The sequence below is a fragment of the Miscanthus floridulus genome, chromosome 8 (assembly GCF_019320115.1).
Source record: "Miscanthus floridulus cultivar M001 chromosome 8, ASM1932011v1, whole genome shotgun sequence".
In the NCBI taxonomy this organism is placed as follows: domain Eukaryota; kingdom Viridiplantae; phylum Streptophyta; class Magnoliopsida; order Poales; family Poaceae; genus Miscanthus; species Miscanthus floridulus.
This window is the reverse complement of record NC_089587.1, coordinates 204,595,649-204,614,095: the sequence shown is the minus strand read 5'-3', so window position 1 is coordinate 204,614,095 and position 18,447 is coordinate 204,595,649. Positions and strand designations below refer to the sequence as shown.

The 18,447-nt window shown below is 51.2% G+C and overlaps 1 protein-coding gene across 1 annotated transcript; it reads right to left on the bottom strand.

Annotated features, from left to right (window-relative positions):
* Positions 1-13,293: 13,293 nt before the first annotated feature.
* On the bottom strand, positions 13,294-14,071 carry LOC136474659 (uncharacterized). Its single transcript, XM_066472221.1, has one exon. It carries the CDS (start codon positions 13,959-13,961, stop codon positions 13,533-13,535), a length of 429 nt encoding a protein of 142 aa, XP_066328318.1. The 5' UTR covers positions 13,962-14,071; the 3' UTR covers positions 13,294-13,532.
* Between the last annotated feature and the right edge of the window lie 4,376 nt (positions 14,072-18,447).

The following is an 18,447-nucleotide window of genomic DNA, read 5'->3' as shown; positions in this document are numbered from 1 at the left end:
TCTTGCAGTCAAAGCCAAATGGAGAAGTAGAGGTATACATATAGCTTTTAACTTCGCAAAATGTGTACTCAGGTGCCATCAACAAGGCAATAGTTGAGATGTAGTTAGTACATAGGTATCGCAACAACGGTCGATGCTGGACGTACAGATAAAAGGCATCATGCTTCCCATGGTAATTTGGATGTACGCTTAGAGGTTTTGCCTTATATTATGTCTCATAATTTGGATATAGCCACCGCCGTCAGCCCGCCGCCTACAAGCGTCGTCAGGTCGCTGCCTCCGTTGAACACCACATACCGAAGAACCTCCATTCTGCAAGAAGCAAGGAGATGTTGCGTTGAAAGCGCATGTTGCAAGAGTATGTTTCAATTGTTTCAGATATTTTGGAGGTATGTTGCAAGTGTTTCATATGGATGTTGCAAAAAATAGATCATGATGCTGCCCATGTTGCAATAGTTGTACACGTACGTTGCAAGCGTCCGTTCTAAATATTGCATCTGCTTTTTTAGACGTATATTGTAAGTGTTGCATATGGATGTTGCAAAAATAGAACGTGATGTTGCCAATTGTCGGAGACCAATATTAGGATACCCGAAGAGGAGGAACTAATAACCGTCAACTTTGATTCATCCGCGCGATCGAGAGCGCGACTACATCACATGCCGGGTCACTCCTCGACTGACCACTGAGACCATGGGTCCCGCCTCAAGCTGACTCCCGAGGGCTGGCTCCGCCTCGTCCGACGTCTGGGGGCTGGCTCCGTCTCGCCCGACGTCCGGGGACTGGCTCCACCTTGTCCGACGTCTACATGCTGCTCCTTCATAACTACGCGCGCAGATAAGGCAGGGCACTTGAGTCAACCGCAATACCGAGGACCATACCCTGCATGCCTTCTAGGCATGTCAGAGCCCGAATAGTGTTGTAGATGATGACATTTGTCTTACAGTGTCGTGGGCGCCGCCATTTGCCCTCGAGCACGGATCCTGACAGAAGCATACGACAACCACTACGGTCCTAGAGGAAACTCGCATCGTCTACAGTAACGGGAGTGTGGTCACTATGTCGTCTGCTCCCCGTAGGATCACGGATCAACACCCCGCCCTGTCGCGCCGCCTGTTGGGATGGGATAGGACGTGACCACTTACTGATCAAGCCAGAACATGGCATCATCAGCGGACAGACGCCCAGCGCGGTCCTATCAGGATCAGCGGACATGCACCCAGTATGGAGCTATCCCTGGCACCGTCTGTCGTGTCAGCAGGGCTCGTTCAGAGGAAAAGGAAGACCCGGCATCTCGGTAGGACCTCCTTTGCCTCTGGTTTTTCTTCTTTCTCCCATCTATAATCTCTGCTTCCCCTTAGTCTATAAAAAGGAAGGCAAGACACTCCACTAAGGGGACTAAAAAATCAAACACATCACACATGGCTGAGCAGCGACCAAGCTCTCAGCAATCATTCAACCTTTCCATCAGAGACTTGGGATCTTTCCTTCTCTCTCCTGTTTGTAACCCCTACTATGAACTTTTTAGTACAAATAACACGAGCAGCAGGCACAAACTGGACGTAGGGATATTCTACCCGAACCAGTATAAACCATGTGTCTTTTTAGCATACCTTCGGGCCAGACGCGCAATAACATAAATTTACTCATTAGTGTTTACTCAAAACACCGACAGTTGGCGCGCCAGGTAGGGGACCTTTGCATGTTTCGACATTAACATTAGGCCAAGGATGGCTAGCCACGGTATCAGCTGGGTCCTGGGTGCACACGTGCGTTTCGGGGACCTAGAATTCATCATTACGGTGGAAGGAGAGTTGGCATTGGTGCACGCCGCCATCCAACCCCTCCCCTCCATCGGTCTCAACAACGGGAGGCTTGAGCGCTAGCTCGGCGTCTCTCTAGGACCCCATCCATCTAGGGAGGACCCACACTGCCTCCCCTTCTCTAACGCCAATGTCATGGCATGGCTCGCCAGAGGGAAACCCCTCTCTTTGAAACACCTCATACGAAGCGCCCCGACAGTGCTTCTGTTCGGTGTTCGCAACGCCGCGGCGACCGTTAGCCACCTTGTGGCACAACTCATGGTCTCACCTCCCACAAACGATGAATTCATGGGGGTGATCGAACACATCATAGAATCTTTCCGTGACCTCCTGGCAGAGGAGCCAGAGTCGCCCTTTGGCTCTGACTCCAGCAGGGGAAGCCATCACCTCTCTTGTGAATGCTTCATGATGGGTACCCCTAGGGGCACGTCAAAAGCATCCATGAGGGGGAGGCTACCCCAACAAACGACCTCAACGATGAGGCCAAGAGGGAGACAACAGCCCTACCATGCATGTCAGTGGAGCAGCTGAAAGCCCGACATCGAGAGATTGAGGAAGCGCGACTCTAGCTCGAGTAGGAATGCATGGAGCTCGATCAGCACGAAGATAATAGACATGCCCATGCCATGGCCCGCGACGTAAACCGGAGGATCATCACCGATGATGAAACCCTCCCTCACTTCACCCAGGTGAGCCAGCACATAACCGCCACGGCGGCCTTGCTCCATGGCCTTCTAGAGGCCACGACGCCCGAGGATCGTTGGGCCCACCGCGAGATTCACACGCTGCTCGAGCGTGCGGTGGCGCAGCAATCTGAAAGCTCGTTGTCTCAGCGACGTGAGCTCGATGCTAGCCAGCACACTCCCTTAGAGCGTCCCGATAGGGACACATCGGTCCACCAGGAACCACAAGGAAGTAAGTAGCACACCACGGTCCTGGTGCGTTAGTGTCTCGGTCGCAGCCGTGACGCGCGCAACACCCTCGACGCCCATAGACGCACCTATGATGACCCGAGAGAGGGAGCCAGATGTGCTATCACCCTTGTCGTGGCAGACGCTATGACAGCGGCGATGACCGAAGTCCAAGCCCCACCCCACTGGGGCCTCAGGCCTTTGATCGACACATCCTCAACGCTGCCTTCCCACCAAGGTACCGACCACCAACCAATATCCTGAAGTACTCTAGGGAAACAAACCCCAGACTATGGCTCGAAGAGTATCGACTTGCCTAGCAAGCCGGTGATGCGGATAATGACGACTTCATTATCTGCAACCTTCCATTGTTCTTAGCCGATTCGGCAAGAACCTGGTTGGAACACCTTCTATCCAACAGAATCTAAAGTTGGGCGGACCTAAAGGAGATCTTCATGGGAAACTTCTAGGGCACATACAAGTGCCTTGAAAACCCGTGGGACCTCAAGAACTATCAATAGAAGGCCGGAGAAACCCTCCGTGGGTACATCCGGTGCTTCTCCCGGCAATGAACCGAGCTCCCTAATGTCGCCGACATCGACATTATAGGAGCTTTCCTATCTGGGACCACCTATGAGTCTCTGGTTCACAAGCTAGGACGTAAAGGCCCACGAACCACTAAGGAACTCCTGAACATCGCCACTAGCCATGCCTTAGGTGAAGAAGCGGTTGGAGCCATCTTCGATCGCTCAATCGCAAGGTGGGGCAAGACGAGGACGTCGGCGAAGGCACCTCCAAACATCCCGCCAAAAAGAAGAACAACAAGCAACGACACGAGGGCTCGCTCGTGGCTGCTGCTGACCGGAGGGGTGGTCAAAAGCCTACAGAGGGCACTCCGAACCATTTCAAAAAACTACTCGAGGGGCCATGCCCAAACCATGCTTTCCCAATCAAGCATCTGTACAAGGACTATAGCCTCATGTGGTGGTTCTTGTCTAGAGGCTCCAACAAAGGGGAGCACAGAAAGGATTCTGACCCCACCGTGGATGACGTCGAGGAGAAGGACAATGGCTTTCCAACACCAGATGGCTGCCTCATGATCTTTGGAGGATCGAAGGCCTACGACTCCAAGCGTCGCTAGAAGATCGCACGCCATGAGATCTATGTGACCGAACCGGCCACACCCGCCTTTCTTCGGTGGTTAGAATCCGCCATGACCTTTGACCAAACCAACCACCCAGAGAGCATCCTGCAACCGAGGAGATATTCGCTTGTGGTCGACCCAATCGTCGGTACGAAGTGCCTCACCAAGGTACTGATAGATGGGGGCAGTAGCCTCAACATCCTGGACGCCAAGACACTCTACGCCATGGGCATCGATTGAGCATGCGTCCGACCGACCGGAGTGCCTTTCCACGGTGTCGTGCCTAGAAAGCAGGCCCTGTCACTTGGGCAGCTTGATTTGCCCACCACCTTCGGGGGTCTATCCAACTATAGGACGAAGACACTCACCTTTGAAGTAGTTGGGTTCCACGGAACCTACCACGCCATCCTGGGGCGACCATGCTACGTGAAGTTCATGGCCGTTCCCAACTACACCTACCTCAAACTAAAGATGTCAAGCCCAGGTGGGATCATCACCATCGGCACCTCCTTTCAGCGTGACTACGAGTGCGAGGTTGAGTGTTGCGATCACGCTATAGCAATCGTCGCCTCTGTAGAGCTCACGGCCCTCAGGAAGGAGGTCACCGAAGAAGCACCTGACCCCAAGCGGTCAACTAGGTCCTTCGAGCCAGTGGAGGGCTCCAAGGAGGTCCTTGTAGACCCTGGGAGCACCGAGGGAAAAATGGTGCGCATTGGTACCACGCTTTCCTCTGAATAGGAAAGCGCGCTCATCGGCTTCCTCCACGCCAACAAAGACATCTTCGCGTGGAAACCCTCGGACATGCCAGGCATTCCGAGGGAAGTCTAAAAGCTCTAGTTTGGTTTTGGTTAATTGATGAAACCCTAAGTGCTAACCTAGTTTATCAAAGTGATTATGAGATAGGTAGTACTACTCCAAGTGATGAAGCAATGTCGAAGATCATGACGATGGTGATGGCATGGTGATGATCAAATGCTTGAACTTGAAAAGAAGAAAGAGAAAAACAAAAGACTCAAGGCAAATGTATAAATAGTAGGAGCCATTTTATTTCGGTGATCAAGACACTTAGCGAGTGTGATCATATTTAGGTTAGATAGCCGTACTATTAAGAGGGGTGAAACTCATATTGAAATGCGGTTATCAAAGTTCCACTAGATGCTCTAACTCATTGCATATGTATTTAGGATCTAGTAGAGTGCTAACACCCTTGAAAATGTTTGTGAAAATATGCCAACACATGTGCACAAGGTGATACTCTTGGTGGTTGGCACATTTGAGCTATGGTTAGAAACTTTACCGGTGGAGTGTCCGCCCGTAGAGTGTGGGCAGTCCGATGGTGCCACTGGCGCCCTAGACAGAAAAGACAGGGGTTCACAGAGTGGTCGAACATTGGTGGTGTAGTGATGGGACGCTGGATTCAGAGTTCGGTCAGTAGCAGCAGTGAGCACACGTCTCGGTCTTGTGACCAGACGCTGGCGCGAAGAGTGACCAGACGCTGGCAGGGTGCGTCCGATCAGTGGTGATGTATGCTGATGTAAGGCGCACAGAGGAAACGTTGAGTGACCGGACGCCAGGTGAGTCTGGTCAAGCATGACCGGACGCATCCGGTCGTAAAATTTTGCATTTGGAACCTTACTAGAAATGACCGGACGCTGGGGTCCTACGTCTGGTCACTTTCTATCTAACGCGTCCGGTCATCACTTGACCATTGAGATCGGGCGATCGGCGTTTGAAGCCGATGGCACATGGCAAGCATCGAGCGACCAGACGCTGGGGTCCTGCGTCCGATCGAACTGACCGGAGCGTCCGATCACCCCGTGTTGTGCCCAGTGAAGGGGTACAACGGCTCTATTTCGTGGGGGCTTCTATTTAAGCCCCATGGCCAGCTCAAGCTCACTCTCTTGGTCATTTACATTGACATAGCAACTTTGTGAGCTTAGCCAAAGCCCTTCCACTCATCTCCATCATTCTTTCATCATCATTGTGAGATTGGGAGAGAATCCAAGTGCATTGCTTGAGTGATTGCATCTAGGGGCACTTGGCATTCATGTTTCGCTACGGGATTCACTTATTTCTCTTGGTGGTTGCCACCACCTAGATGGCTTGGAGCAGCGAGGATCATTGAGCGGAGGTTGGTGATTGTCTCCGGCTCCAATCATGGTGACTGTAAGGGGTCTTGTGCCTTCCTCGGCGGAGCACCAAAAGGTAACTCTAGTGGATTGCTCGTGTCATTGAGTTACCTCACTTGTGGGTAGGTTCTTGCGGTGTCCAATTGTGTGGACGAGGTTCGTGCAACACCTCTTAGCCGCCGAACCACCAAGTGTTGGTCGACACAACGAGGACTAGCGTGCTGACAAGCACGTGAACCTCAGGAGAAAAATTGGTTGTCTCTTGCCCTTTGGTATTCTCCTAGTAATTGATTTAGTATTCATCATGTGATTGGTTCACTCCTCTATACGGCGGTATAATCACCCTAATCACTCTTCTATATTCTTGCAAACTAGTTATGGCAAGCTCTTTAGTGTAATTAGAATTGAGAGCTTGCTTTGTTATTTTAAGTTCATCTAGTGGAGCTCTTTAGAGTAGCAAGATTGAGAGCTCTTAGTGGGTAGTAACATTGCAAGTTGTGTGCCTAGTAATCATTGCAACTAGAATTGTTGGATAGGTGGCTCGCAACCCTTGTAGAGCTAGAGCAAGTTTGCATTTCGCTATTTGTCATATTAATCAAATTGCTCTAGTTGATTTGTAGATTTTTAAATAGGCTATTCACCCCCTGTCTAGCCATATTAGGACCTTTCAAAGTCGCCGAGCATGCCTTGAAGATCCACCTAGGCTCCAAGCTGGTGAAACAACGCCTGCGTCGCTTCGATGAGGGGAAACACAGGACCATCGGCGAGGAGATTACAAAGCTTTTGGCGGCTGAATTCATCAAGGAAGTGTACCACCCAGATTGGTTAGCCAATCTTGTTCTTGTATGAAAAAGAGTGGGAAATGGAGGATGTGTGTTTACTATACGGGTCTCAACAAAGCATGCCCAAAGGATCTGTTTCCTTTGCCGCGCATAGACCAGATAGTTAACTCTACCTCAGGGTGCGAAATCCTCTGCTTCCTTAATGCGTACTCCGAGTACATCAAATTGTGATGAAAGAGTCCGACCAGCTCGCGACATCTTTCATCACCCCCTTTGGATCGTTCTGCTATGTCATAATGCCGTTCGATCTGAAGAACGCTGGGGCTACATACCAGCACTGTATGCTCAAGTGCTTCGGGGACCTCATCGGGCGGACCGTTGAGGCCTATGTTGATGACATCGTGGTCAAAACCAAATGGGCTAACCACCTCGTAGCCAATCTTGAGCCAACTTTTGCAAAACTCCAAGCGAATGACGTCAAACTCAATCTCGAGAAGTGTGTTTTCGGAGTCCCGAGGGGCATGTTGCTTGTTTTCATCATCTCTGAGCGTGGCATCAAAGCCAACCCAAAGAAGATCTTAGCCATCATAAGGATGGGCCCGATTCAGAACATAAAGAAGGTACAGTGGGTTATAGGGTGCCTCACCACGCTCAGCCACTTCATCTCATGCCTCGACGAATGAGGTCTCCTCCTTTATCGACTTCTGAAGAAGGCCAATCACTTCAAATGGACATCTGAGGCCTAGGAAGCACTTGACATGGTTAAGCAACTCCTGACAAAGGCCCCGATCCTAGTTCCTCATACCAAGGGAGAACCCCTTCTACTCTACATCATGGCCACCACGCAAGTGGTCAGCACCATCCTGGTAGTGGAGCGGGAAGAAGAGGGGCACGCCCTCAAAGTACAGCGCCCAATGTACTTCATCAGTGAGGTCCAATCCAACTCGAAGACCTGCTACCCCCAAATCCAGAAGCTTCTATATGTTGTCCTCATCACCAGGAGGAAGCTATGCCACTACTTCGAGTCACATCTAGTGATGGTCATGACATCCTTCCCCCTCGGTGAGGTCATCCAAAACTAGGATGCCACGGGAAGAACCGCAAAATGGGCGCTCGAGCTGATGGGCCAGGGCATTGCGTATGCCTCTCGGATGGCCATCAAGTCCTAGGTGTTGGCTGATTTCATCACGGAATGGACCGAGGTCCAAATGCCACCGGCGGTTGTCGATCAAGAGTACTAGACAATGTACTTCGATGGATCATTGATGAAGGGTGCTAGTGTGGGGCTGGTCTTCATGTCGCCCCTCGAGGTACGCATGAGGTACATGGTCCATCTCTATTTCCCCTTCTCTAACAATGTGGCCGAATATGAGGCGCTCATCAACGACCTAAGCATTGCCATCGAGTTCGGCGTCCGACACCTCGATGTTCGAGGAGATTCCTAGCTGGTCATTGACCAGGTCATGAAGGAGTCAAACTGCCACGACATCAAGATGACCGCGTACTGGCGAGAAGTCCATCGGTTGGAGGACAAGTTCGATGGCCTCGAGCTCAACCACATCCCGAGGCGTCTCAATGAGGCGGCTGACGCGCTTGCGAAAGCAGCATCCGATCAAGAGGCGGTGCCAATGGGCATCTTTGCCAACGACCAGCACAAGCCTTCGGTTTGCTACGATGAGTCAGAACAAGGCAGTGATGGTCCGTCCAATCCTGGCCCAGGGGCTAACCAACCATCGGCTACATCTAGCTCTGAGGTTATGGAGCTCGAAGAGGACCCTCTGGTCGACTAGAGGACGCTCTACCTTGACTACCTCCTCCTTGACACACTACCAACGAATAGGACAGAGGCTCGACGGCTCGCACATCGCGCCAAGTCCTTTGTTCTTGTGGAGAGCGAACTCTATAAGCTAAGCCACACCAGAATCCTACAGCGTTGCATCCCCTTCGAACAGGGAAAGCGTTTGCTGAGCGATATCCACAGTGGGGTCTGCGGTCACCATGCCATGCCCAGAACTCTGGTCAAAAACACATTCCGATAGGGCTTCTACTGGCCTACTATGGTAGCCGATGCGGAGCAAATTGTACGCACCTACGAAGGGTGCCAATACTACGCTCGGCCAACTCACCTACTGGCCCAAGCACTCCAAACGATCCCTATCACCTGGCCGTTCATAGTCTAAGGACTCGATCTGGTTGGACCACTCAAAAAGGCGTCCGGAGGCTACACCCACTTGCTTTTCACCATAGACAAGTTTACAAAGTGGATAGAAGCTCGACCGATTTCCATGATCAAATCCGAGAAGGCCATACTGTTCTTTCTCAACATCGTCCATCGCTTCGGAGTCTTGAACTCCATCATCACGGACAACGACACATAGTTCGCTGACAAGAAATTCCTCTGATTTTGCGATGAACATCACATCCGCGTCAACTAGGCCTCCGTAGAGCACCCCCGAACGAACAGGCAGGTAGAACGCGCAAAAGACATGGTCCTACAGGGCCTCAAGCCTAGGATCTTCAACCGGTTGAACAAATTCAGCGCACGCTGGGTCGCCGAACTTCCTTCAGTGCTCTGGAGCCTAAGGACAACCCCCAGTCGAGCCACCGGCTACATGCCCTTCTTCATGGTCTACAGTTCTAAGGCCGTCCTACCAACGAACCTCGACTATGGAGCACCAAGGATCAGGGGATATGATGAACAGGGAGCCAAGGCATCCCACAAAGATGCCATGGACCAGCTAGACGAAGCACGCAATGTCGCCCTCCTCCACTCGGCCAAGTACCAATAGGTGTTGTAACGGTACCACAGCCGACGAGTGCGGGTCCGAGCCTTCAATGTTGGGGACCTGGTCCTCCGCCTCATACAGAGCAACAAGGACCGCCACAAACTCTCCCCTCCGTGGGAGGGACCATATGTAGTTGTGGAGGTGCTCCATCCAGGCGCCTACAAGCTCAAGAACATCGACGGCGAAATCTTCACCAATGCCTGGAACATCGAGCAACTACATCGCTTTTACCCCTAATAAATGCACAGTTTTTTACTTATCAATTTCGTTATCAAATCTCCCCGATCCTTCATGACATCTGACCCTAGCGAACAGCAGGGGGTTGGGTCTCACTCAGGGGCTGATATGAGTATATTTATCCTGCAAACATTCTCTGTGCCTGCCCTCTTTCTCACGTTAAGTCTTAAGAGCTTGGTTTTTAGGAACAAGCTCTGATTAAAACTGGGTGGACTGCTAGACACCTACACCCCAACGGCTACGTCGCCTTTGCTCGCTAGCAAGATCAGAGCTAGCTCACCCGCACTCCAAGCTTTTATGACCTTAACTATGGGAAGGGTTAGAATGCACCAAACCTCTTTTACAAAAAGAGGGAGGAGAGCTAAAAGGTTGTTTGCTATAATGAAGAGCTAGTCCATTTTGCACAAATTCGACGCTTGGCTTGCGTGGGATCTTCTCATCCTCTATTTCCATAGGGAAATCTTGTCTCGATAGGTAACACGAGTCAATCGGACGGCTTGGCCAACAACGAGAAGCGGATAAGGAGCGGACAATATCACGCTCATATCCGGGGGAGGCTTTCCGAACCCATCGCTCTTACCATCGACGAAAAACCGGTGCCCAAGTCAATCAGACAGGTCAAGCCCGCTGCCGAAAGATAAGTATCCTCACTTAGTTACTTTACATATTAATTTCATTACCGAGCCTCCGACCCCAGCAATGGCAGAGGGTCGGGACTTACTCGGGGGCTGGTGAGGGTGTCTATTCGCTAGACATTCTCTTTGTCCGGCCCCTCCTTACGTTTAAAAAACTAGAGGCACGGTGTGCGGGCGAAAACTTTGAGTAAGTCTAGTCGAACCGCTAGGATCCTACGCCCCAGTGGGTATGGCGTTTTTTATCCACCAGCGCGATCAGATTCCTTGTCTCCGCACTCCAAATCTTAACCTCCACCTTCTCAGGAAGGATTTGGAGGGGCCTACCTATGGAATCTCCATCAAGGAGAGGATGTCAGGTCACCCAAATCGATCGAATGGCTTGAGTCGCTGCCGAACAATAGATACGAAAGAATGGGAGGCTCATGCAGGTTACACAGGTTCTGTCATGAACATCGGACCTAGACACCCGCATAGACATATCCGGTAAGAGCTCCCATAACCCATCACTCATGCCATCGAGGTAACATTACCGACCCCCGCTATTTCTTTATATAATCATTCATACACTTATCTCATACATCCAAGCATCGCATATGCGATTGCTGCATCACAACGATTCGTGTCGCGTCACGAAGCGGTAGTCGTCTCATTCGATATGAGAGGCAACCGACCGAGGTTCAAAGGACGGGCCGCGAAGGGCTCGAGGTCGCCTCATGTCAAACAGAGCCAGGGGAGAAAAACTGAGATGAGCCCCAGTGGCCTTGCCCGACCCCGCTCAGAAGCGGACAGGGACATCTCAACCTTTCTCGTTCAATTCTAACCTCGAGCCAAGCCAACAGAATCTCCATCGAGGAGAGGCCAATGGGCCACCCGAGCCTATCGAATGGCTCGAGCATCTGCCGGGAGGTGGGTTAAGAAGTAGTGGAATGCCACATGAGGGCTCTACCAACCCCGTCAGCGGATAACAAACCCGGATTCTACTCGAACATGCCCGTTAGCGAGCTCGTCGAGCGCGACACTCGAGCTATCGAGGCAAGTGTCATTAGCTCAGCCCCTCTGGTTGCGGAAACCAAGGATGGGGTGATGCATGAATCATGGCCGACCCCTACCGAACCCCACGGGGCTCGGGGGCTCGAGCCGCCTGATCCAAGATCAAAAGACTAAGGGTCGAAGGCCGGCTCGCGGATGGCCTAAGGCCGCCTCGTGTCAAACAAAGAGCCAGGGGGAAAAATGCGGATGAGCCTTAGCGGCCCGTGCCCATCCCGCTTAAAAGCGGACAAGGTCATCTCAACCTTCTCGTTCGATCCTAGTCTCTAGCTGAGCCCATAGAATCCCCATTGAGGGGGAATCTGTTGAAAGGCGGGTTAAGGAGCAACGGAATGCCACACGAGGGCTTTGCCGACCCCGTCACAAACGATGGTACCACATTCTGTTCGAACATACCCGTTAGCGAGCTCACCGAGCACATCACTCAAGCCACCGAGGCAAGTAACGCTAACTCATACCCGTTATTCGTATGTTCCATATGTTTCACACATATATTGCAAGAGTATGTTCGAAATGTTTCAGTTGTTTCAGTCTTATGTTGCAATAAGTGTTTTCATGTTATAAGTTGCAAATATTTTTATCTGGATGTTGCATATGTTTCACACACCTGTTGCAAGTGTATGTTCTAAATGTTTCATCTGCTTCATACGTATGTTGCATTCAAGTATTTTATGTTGCAAATGTTTTGTGTTACAGAGGTATGTTTGGAGAGTCATGGGGCACGACCTGGACACCGAGGATGGACGCGGTAAGCCGGGGCCAGCGGATGGGGCGCGCGGCGTGCCTGGGGTCCTATGGACGGGCTGTGCTCGTCCCCATCTCGGCTCTCAGGTCTCACTCGCGCGGAGAGAGAGGAGGGGGAGGAGCAGCGGGCGAGGGACGGGGTACGCGTGCATGGCGGGACGAGGCAGACGGGAAAGCACTGTAGTGATACGGTGGGAGTTTGGCACGTTTCTGCTGGCCGTTCGGACGCCAGCAATTCCCAATTCCCAATTTCAGGTCGCGAAAGTTGGATAGTTTTCTGACCGGTTGAGCTTGGTGAACCACAACGAACGAACATTCAGAATGCATTGGTAGTTCCACCTGATAAATTGTTCTGTCAACCAATTCTTCCCGTTTAAGTTAAGCTCCTCTCTTTTTGGAGGGCAAAAGGGCGTTGATTGATGGTGGAGGAGGAAACTCAAGTTGACGTTTGGTTTAGTCTTTAGTCAGTGCTTGCCAACTTTGATTGCCGTGGAACTAATTAGAACGGCCGGTTCCAGAGGTCGTGCGATTCCATTCAGGCTGCGTTCGGTTCCCAGGTTTTGGTGGCCTGAAATCATTCCAACCGGAATTCATTTCGTAATTTATATAGCTGCGTTCGTCGGAAACTATTCCAGTCGAGAACCACCCTAACCGAACGGGCCCTCAGGATAACGCAGAGGAGCGGAACGTGTCACTGTGATCACCTGTTTAACCCCGGGACCTCTGCGTTAAAATTTGGGCAACCATCCAACAATAGCTTAAATAAAAGTTGATCAGATATTCAGATGGTCTGTTGAAAGAAAAAAAAAGTTTCCAACGCTTAAAACATACTACTCCGTAGGTGATGTTTCCTCGGAGTAGTAGCAAAACTGCGGCATGTTCGGTTGGCTGATTTATACTGTTGCTAGTTTACGAAGAAGTACTGTTGATTAGTTTGTGTGAGAGAAAAATATTGTTTCAGCTGAAAATTTACGATCGTTTACGACAATACACAGCCAAATGAACAGGCTGCTGATTTGTTAAATAGGACCTCTGAAACGAGAAAACAAGGGAAAAAACAACAACGTAAAATACATGTTGAGCGGTTAAAGAAAACAGCGTATGTGATGAGGGCGAAGCTCAAACATATGGGTAAAAGCATGCCAAGCATCTCGAAACTTTAGGAGAGGCCCTCACTAATCACTAGTACACAAGACAAAGGACAAGGAAAAACCTCTTGCTAATAGCAAGTACCAACGACAAAGAGAAGAAGAAAACAGACAGAGCAGCGGCAAGAAAACAGAGGACTCCCTAGCTAGTACGCCGCGCCGGCGTTGGCGGCGAGCTTCATGGAGGCCGGGAGCGGGCTGCGCAGCGGCGAGCGCGGCGGCGGCGCCTGCGCGAGGCGGCAACCGTCGGCGTCGTAGTAGATGACCCCGGAGAAGTCCAGCGGCTGGCACCGCTCCCCCATCATGATCTCCTTCCTCCACACCGCGTCCCCCGCCTCCTCTTTTGCCGCCGCCGCCTTCCTTCTCTTCGACTTCGACGACGAGGAGAGCGCCTTCTTGACGCCCCCGCCACCGCCGCCGCCGCTGAGGAACGGCACGATGGCGCGCGACGAGAAGGACGCCACGATCCCGTCCCGCGGCGGGCGCAGGTGGTGCAGCCACCGTGCCGCCCGCGACAGCCGCCGCGCGCACGTGCCCACCAGCGCCGCCACCGCCTGCGCAAGGCTCATCCCCATCGCCTCGCCCGCCCTCTCCTCGCCTGCTCTGTTCTTGGAAGGCTTTGTTGTCCTTGTGCCGCGCGCTTCCCTTTCCCTGCGGCTGCTGGCTGCTTGCTGCTTGCTGCTTGCGTTGCGCACGCCGTTTCGCGGGTATTTGTAGCGCCGAACGGGTGGGCGGCAGGGCGGGTCAGTCGCGACGGTTGGATTAATTAGCCGACTAATCACACCCCGAGGAGCAATCGGATTTTTTTATATAGTAAATTAGTAAGTAATTTTTTGCCCTGGCGGGGTGGGCTCTGGGCTGGGCATGGCCGCTTCCGCAGGTGGCTGGCGCGACTTGCGGCTCTCGCTGGCTGGCGTTGAAGTGTATTGGCTTGCGCTGCGCATGGAACGCACGCAATGCAACCGCGATGGAGCGTACAGTGTTGACGAGGGCGATGGTGACGGGCTAGTAGGCCTGTGGATGCCAGAATTTGTGCCATTTCGATGGCTTTTCTGAATTCTGATACGTGGCCGTTCGTTTACAGTATTTTTCTTTCACAATAAAACAGTTTTAACTGGCTTATCAGCCGGCTTTAATATCAGCCGAACAACCCGTATTTTACCACATGTGTCACATAGGATATCGCATGGGGTGGTCAGATACTAATAAAAAAACAAATTACAAAATTCGTCAATAATCTACGAGACGAATTTATTAAGCCTAATTAATCCATCATTAACACATATTTACTGTAGCGCCACATTGTCAAATCATGAAGTAATTAGGCTTATCATAAATTGGTCTCAATTTGTACATTTAGTTTCATAAATAATATATATTTAATACTCCATATATATATATTAAACATCCAATGAAACAACTACTAAAGTGTAGAAAGTGGAACCAAAGAATGTCCACTGTTCTACTTGCCACGTGTACCTTCCTGACCAGCAACCAAAACAAAGTGTACTGCGAAAGAAGTCGAGTCAGCCGAGCCACGGAATCGGTCAAATGGAAGCACCGGCAATATACAATTCACGGCATATTGGAACAACGAAACAGGGGTCGTGCCTCGTGTGGTGTGGGCGGGTCAACTAGCGGATCGTTAACCCGAATGTGGAGTTCTGGCCACAGCATTAGCAAGCCAAAGTTGATGAGAAGCAGTCCAGTCTCGTCACCAGTAAGAAGCCAACCAAAGCTAACCAGACAGCCAGTCGTCTGAAACCCTGCGCACCATCGCAGATCATCAGTGCTCGTAAGCGAGATCTACCTACCAACTCTGATCATTAAGCGCCGCCAACCGAAGAAGCTGCCTTGGATAGTTCATTCTCCTCACTCCTCGGTGGCCACCACCACATGTTGTCATGTTGACATGAGCTTGTGGACGCGCGCGACGACGGGGCGGAAAGTCGTGGCGAGCGCGTCCGTCGTCAGATCTGATCCAGCCACACGCCGCACGGCGCTGCACCCGCAACGCGATGGCCTGCCTCGCCACTACGGGTCCGGCGCATAGCCGGCCGGCCGGGGCCTCCGCGTTCCCCACCCGGAACGCCAAAAGTTGCATGCGTGCCTTGCCGGAGTTGTGTGGTGGTGGACTGGTGGTCTGGTGGAGAAACGAATGATCCACTCCACTGACGCTTATCGCGCGCGCGCACTCACACAATGGGAACATTTTTTGCCGTCTTCAGGGCCCTGGCCTGCTGGCCATCATTTCGGCTGGCTGTAAAGGTATAGGAAGAGTCATCAACCACCCGGTCCTACGTACCATCTTTGAGGAGTGTACATATCGCCTCCGATGCACTCAACGAATTGAATCGGACCGAAATTGAGTGTACCAATATGCATGCTGTGCAATTTGTGTCGCCAAGTGACTCGATCGTGCACATGCTGCTAGCTAGTGTATATGGAACTGGAACTGGAACTGGACAAGTGCATGCACTAGCCACTAGCCAGTTGTCCATTATTGATGTACCGCTGCGGTTGAGTGATAAGGTAAGTGGTGGTAGCACTGTGGTTTTCCGCGGAACTCCACTTGCATGCAATGCAACGTGGTGTCTATCCTGTTCGCACTTGCACTTGCAATTGCGCTCACCTGGACCGTGAAAGCAAGTAGCACAAGGACACAAGGTCACGAAGGATAAAAGATATTTTGGGCGTGTAACCTGCAGCTACTGATCGATCTGACGTGAGGGGCGAGGCAATGCACGCAGCTTCAGTGATCGGTACTCTCTCTCTCTCTCTCATGACAAGATTGTATAATCTTTGAGAACATGTCACCTAAATTTTGCTATAAATCTATTGTTATTTTCCTCTCTCTTTTTTTCTGTATTTTGATCTTGGTGTGTACATAAAATACTATGCTATGATGAGTCTTCCCTGCGACAGTACGAAACTAACCGTCTTGCATGAACAGGAATCTATCATCAGTGAGGTGGCCCGTCAGCATCCCGAACTAAGCCTAACATCGGCACCGCTCCCAAAATTGAATGCTCGATCGAGTCCACTCCTAACTCCTCTCAAGACGGTAGATCGTAAGGTAGCACAGAGGTAGCATGCATGATGTAAGCAACATCAGTACTGACCGTCGTACAGAAACTTGCGTTTGAAACGATGTATTATAAGTTGTGTCAGGTGTTTTTGACTAGCGACGAGTAAATTTGTATTTACACGTCTAGCTTGAATAGTGTGTTTGGAGAACACAAGAGTTTATACTGGTTCGGATGGAACGTTCCTACGTCCAGTTCGCTGCTGCTCGTATTACCGGCACTTAATTTGCATTAGAGGTTACAAACAGACGATAGAGGGAGATGATCCCAAGTCTCTGGTGGAAGAAATGAATGAGTGCTGAGAGCTCCCTTGCCGTTTAGCCGTATGCTCGTGTCGTGCTCTTGTGTTTAGATCCTCTTCATGGGGCGCCCTGCTTCCCCTTTTATAGACGAAGGGAAAGCGTGGGTTACATAGGAGGAAAAGTAGAAGAACGAGAGAAGAAGACTTCCAGGGTTGTCGGGTCCTTCTTCTCCTTCATGTGGGTCCTGCTGATCCTGTAGATGTCAGCAGGGACGGCTTCATGTCACGGCCCTGTTCATCACTGGCGCCATGCGTTGCCGGTCATAGCGTTCAACTCCGTCCCGACGGACGTCGTAGTGAACTGACGCGCCTATCAGTGTCCGGACGAGGATTAGGCAGAACAACATCGGCACGCGCCGACACTGTTCTTGATGTGAATCCCTAGGTATGGCCCGTCGTGGTCACGGGTTACATCGAGACATGTCAGCCTCTTTTCTAGCATCAGAGTTTTGACCCAGGCACATATGTTTGGACCTGGAGTGGTTGGTGGCGGTATAGGTCCTTATCGGACGAGACGGAACCCGCGTCATCGAGGTCGGGCGGGGCAGAGCCCACGACCTTAGGCGAGACGAAAACCATGTCCTTGGGGTCAGGCGAGACGGAGCCCTCACCCAAGGGGTCGGGCGAGACGGAGCCTGCGGCCTAGAGGTCAGGTGAGACGGAGCCCGTGGCCTTGGGAGAGACAAAACCCGCATTCAATGGGGACAAATGGGTAAAAGACCTCCCTTAAATGAATAGAGAAAATATTTATACCCCCTCATTCAAAACGAATCGTTAGAAGGTTGAGTCAGCACTCTGCGGTGTGACCGGACGCTCCAATCAAGGTGACCGGATGCTCTGGTCAGTTATCCCCGCCATAGAGCCGTTAAGTTGTGACCGGACTCTGACCTGCATCCGATCACAAAAACTGCTCTCTGGAACCTTACTGATGTTGACCGGACGCTGGCACCCAGAGTCCGATCACTTTGTTGTTCAGCGTCCGGTCAGTACAGACCGAACGCGTCCGATCAGAAAACTCCCTCTCTGGAACCTCTCTAGAGTTGACCGAACGCAGGAACTCAGCGTCCGGTCACATTTCACTCAGCGTTCGATCGCAACCAGACGGCTCCAGTTGATCAAATGAACTGACCTGACTCACCCTTCAGCACCCGGTCACAACCAGACTAGCGCCCGATCAGTCATTTGACCCTCCATCCACTTCCAACTCGAAATCATATGTGAATGAAGTTTGCTCCAATTGATCTTACGGCTACTCCTAAGCTACCTAGTGCTAGATTTGACAAGTGTGCACCACACCTAACCTACTAGACTCACCTAGGTCAAGCTACTAGTTCATACCCCCTTAATAGTACAGCCAAAGGAAAAATAAAGTCCTAAACTACTCTAAGTGTCTCTTCAACACCAAACGACACTTAAAACTAGTCCATCCTTAACCTTGTCATCCATCCTTTCAAAACCAAAATAATTTCCATCGTAGGGGCATAACAACTATGATGGCCCAATCAATTGCCATTACCAAGACCTAACTTAATTTCCTCTGCAAAACACACGTTAGTCATAGTAATCTCGTATTGTCATTAATCACCGAAACCCAGCTAGGGGCCTAGATGCTTTCAATCTTCCCCTTTTTGATGATTGATGATAATACAACCTTAAGTATGTGTAAGAGATGAG

What these genes read in the sequence shown, in the direction of transcription:
- LOC136474659 (XM_066472221.1), bottom strand. Translation starts at nt 13,961, where the DNA reads ATGGGGATGAGCCTTGCGCAGGCGGTGGCGGCGCTGGTGGGCACGTGC.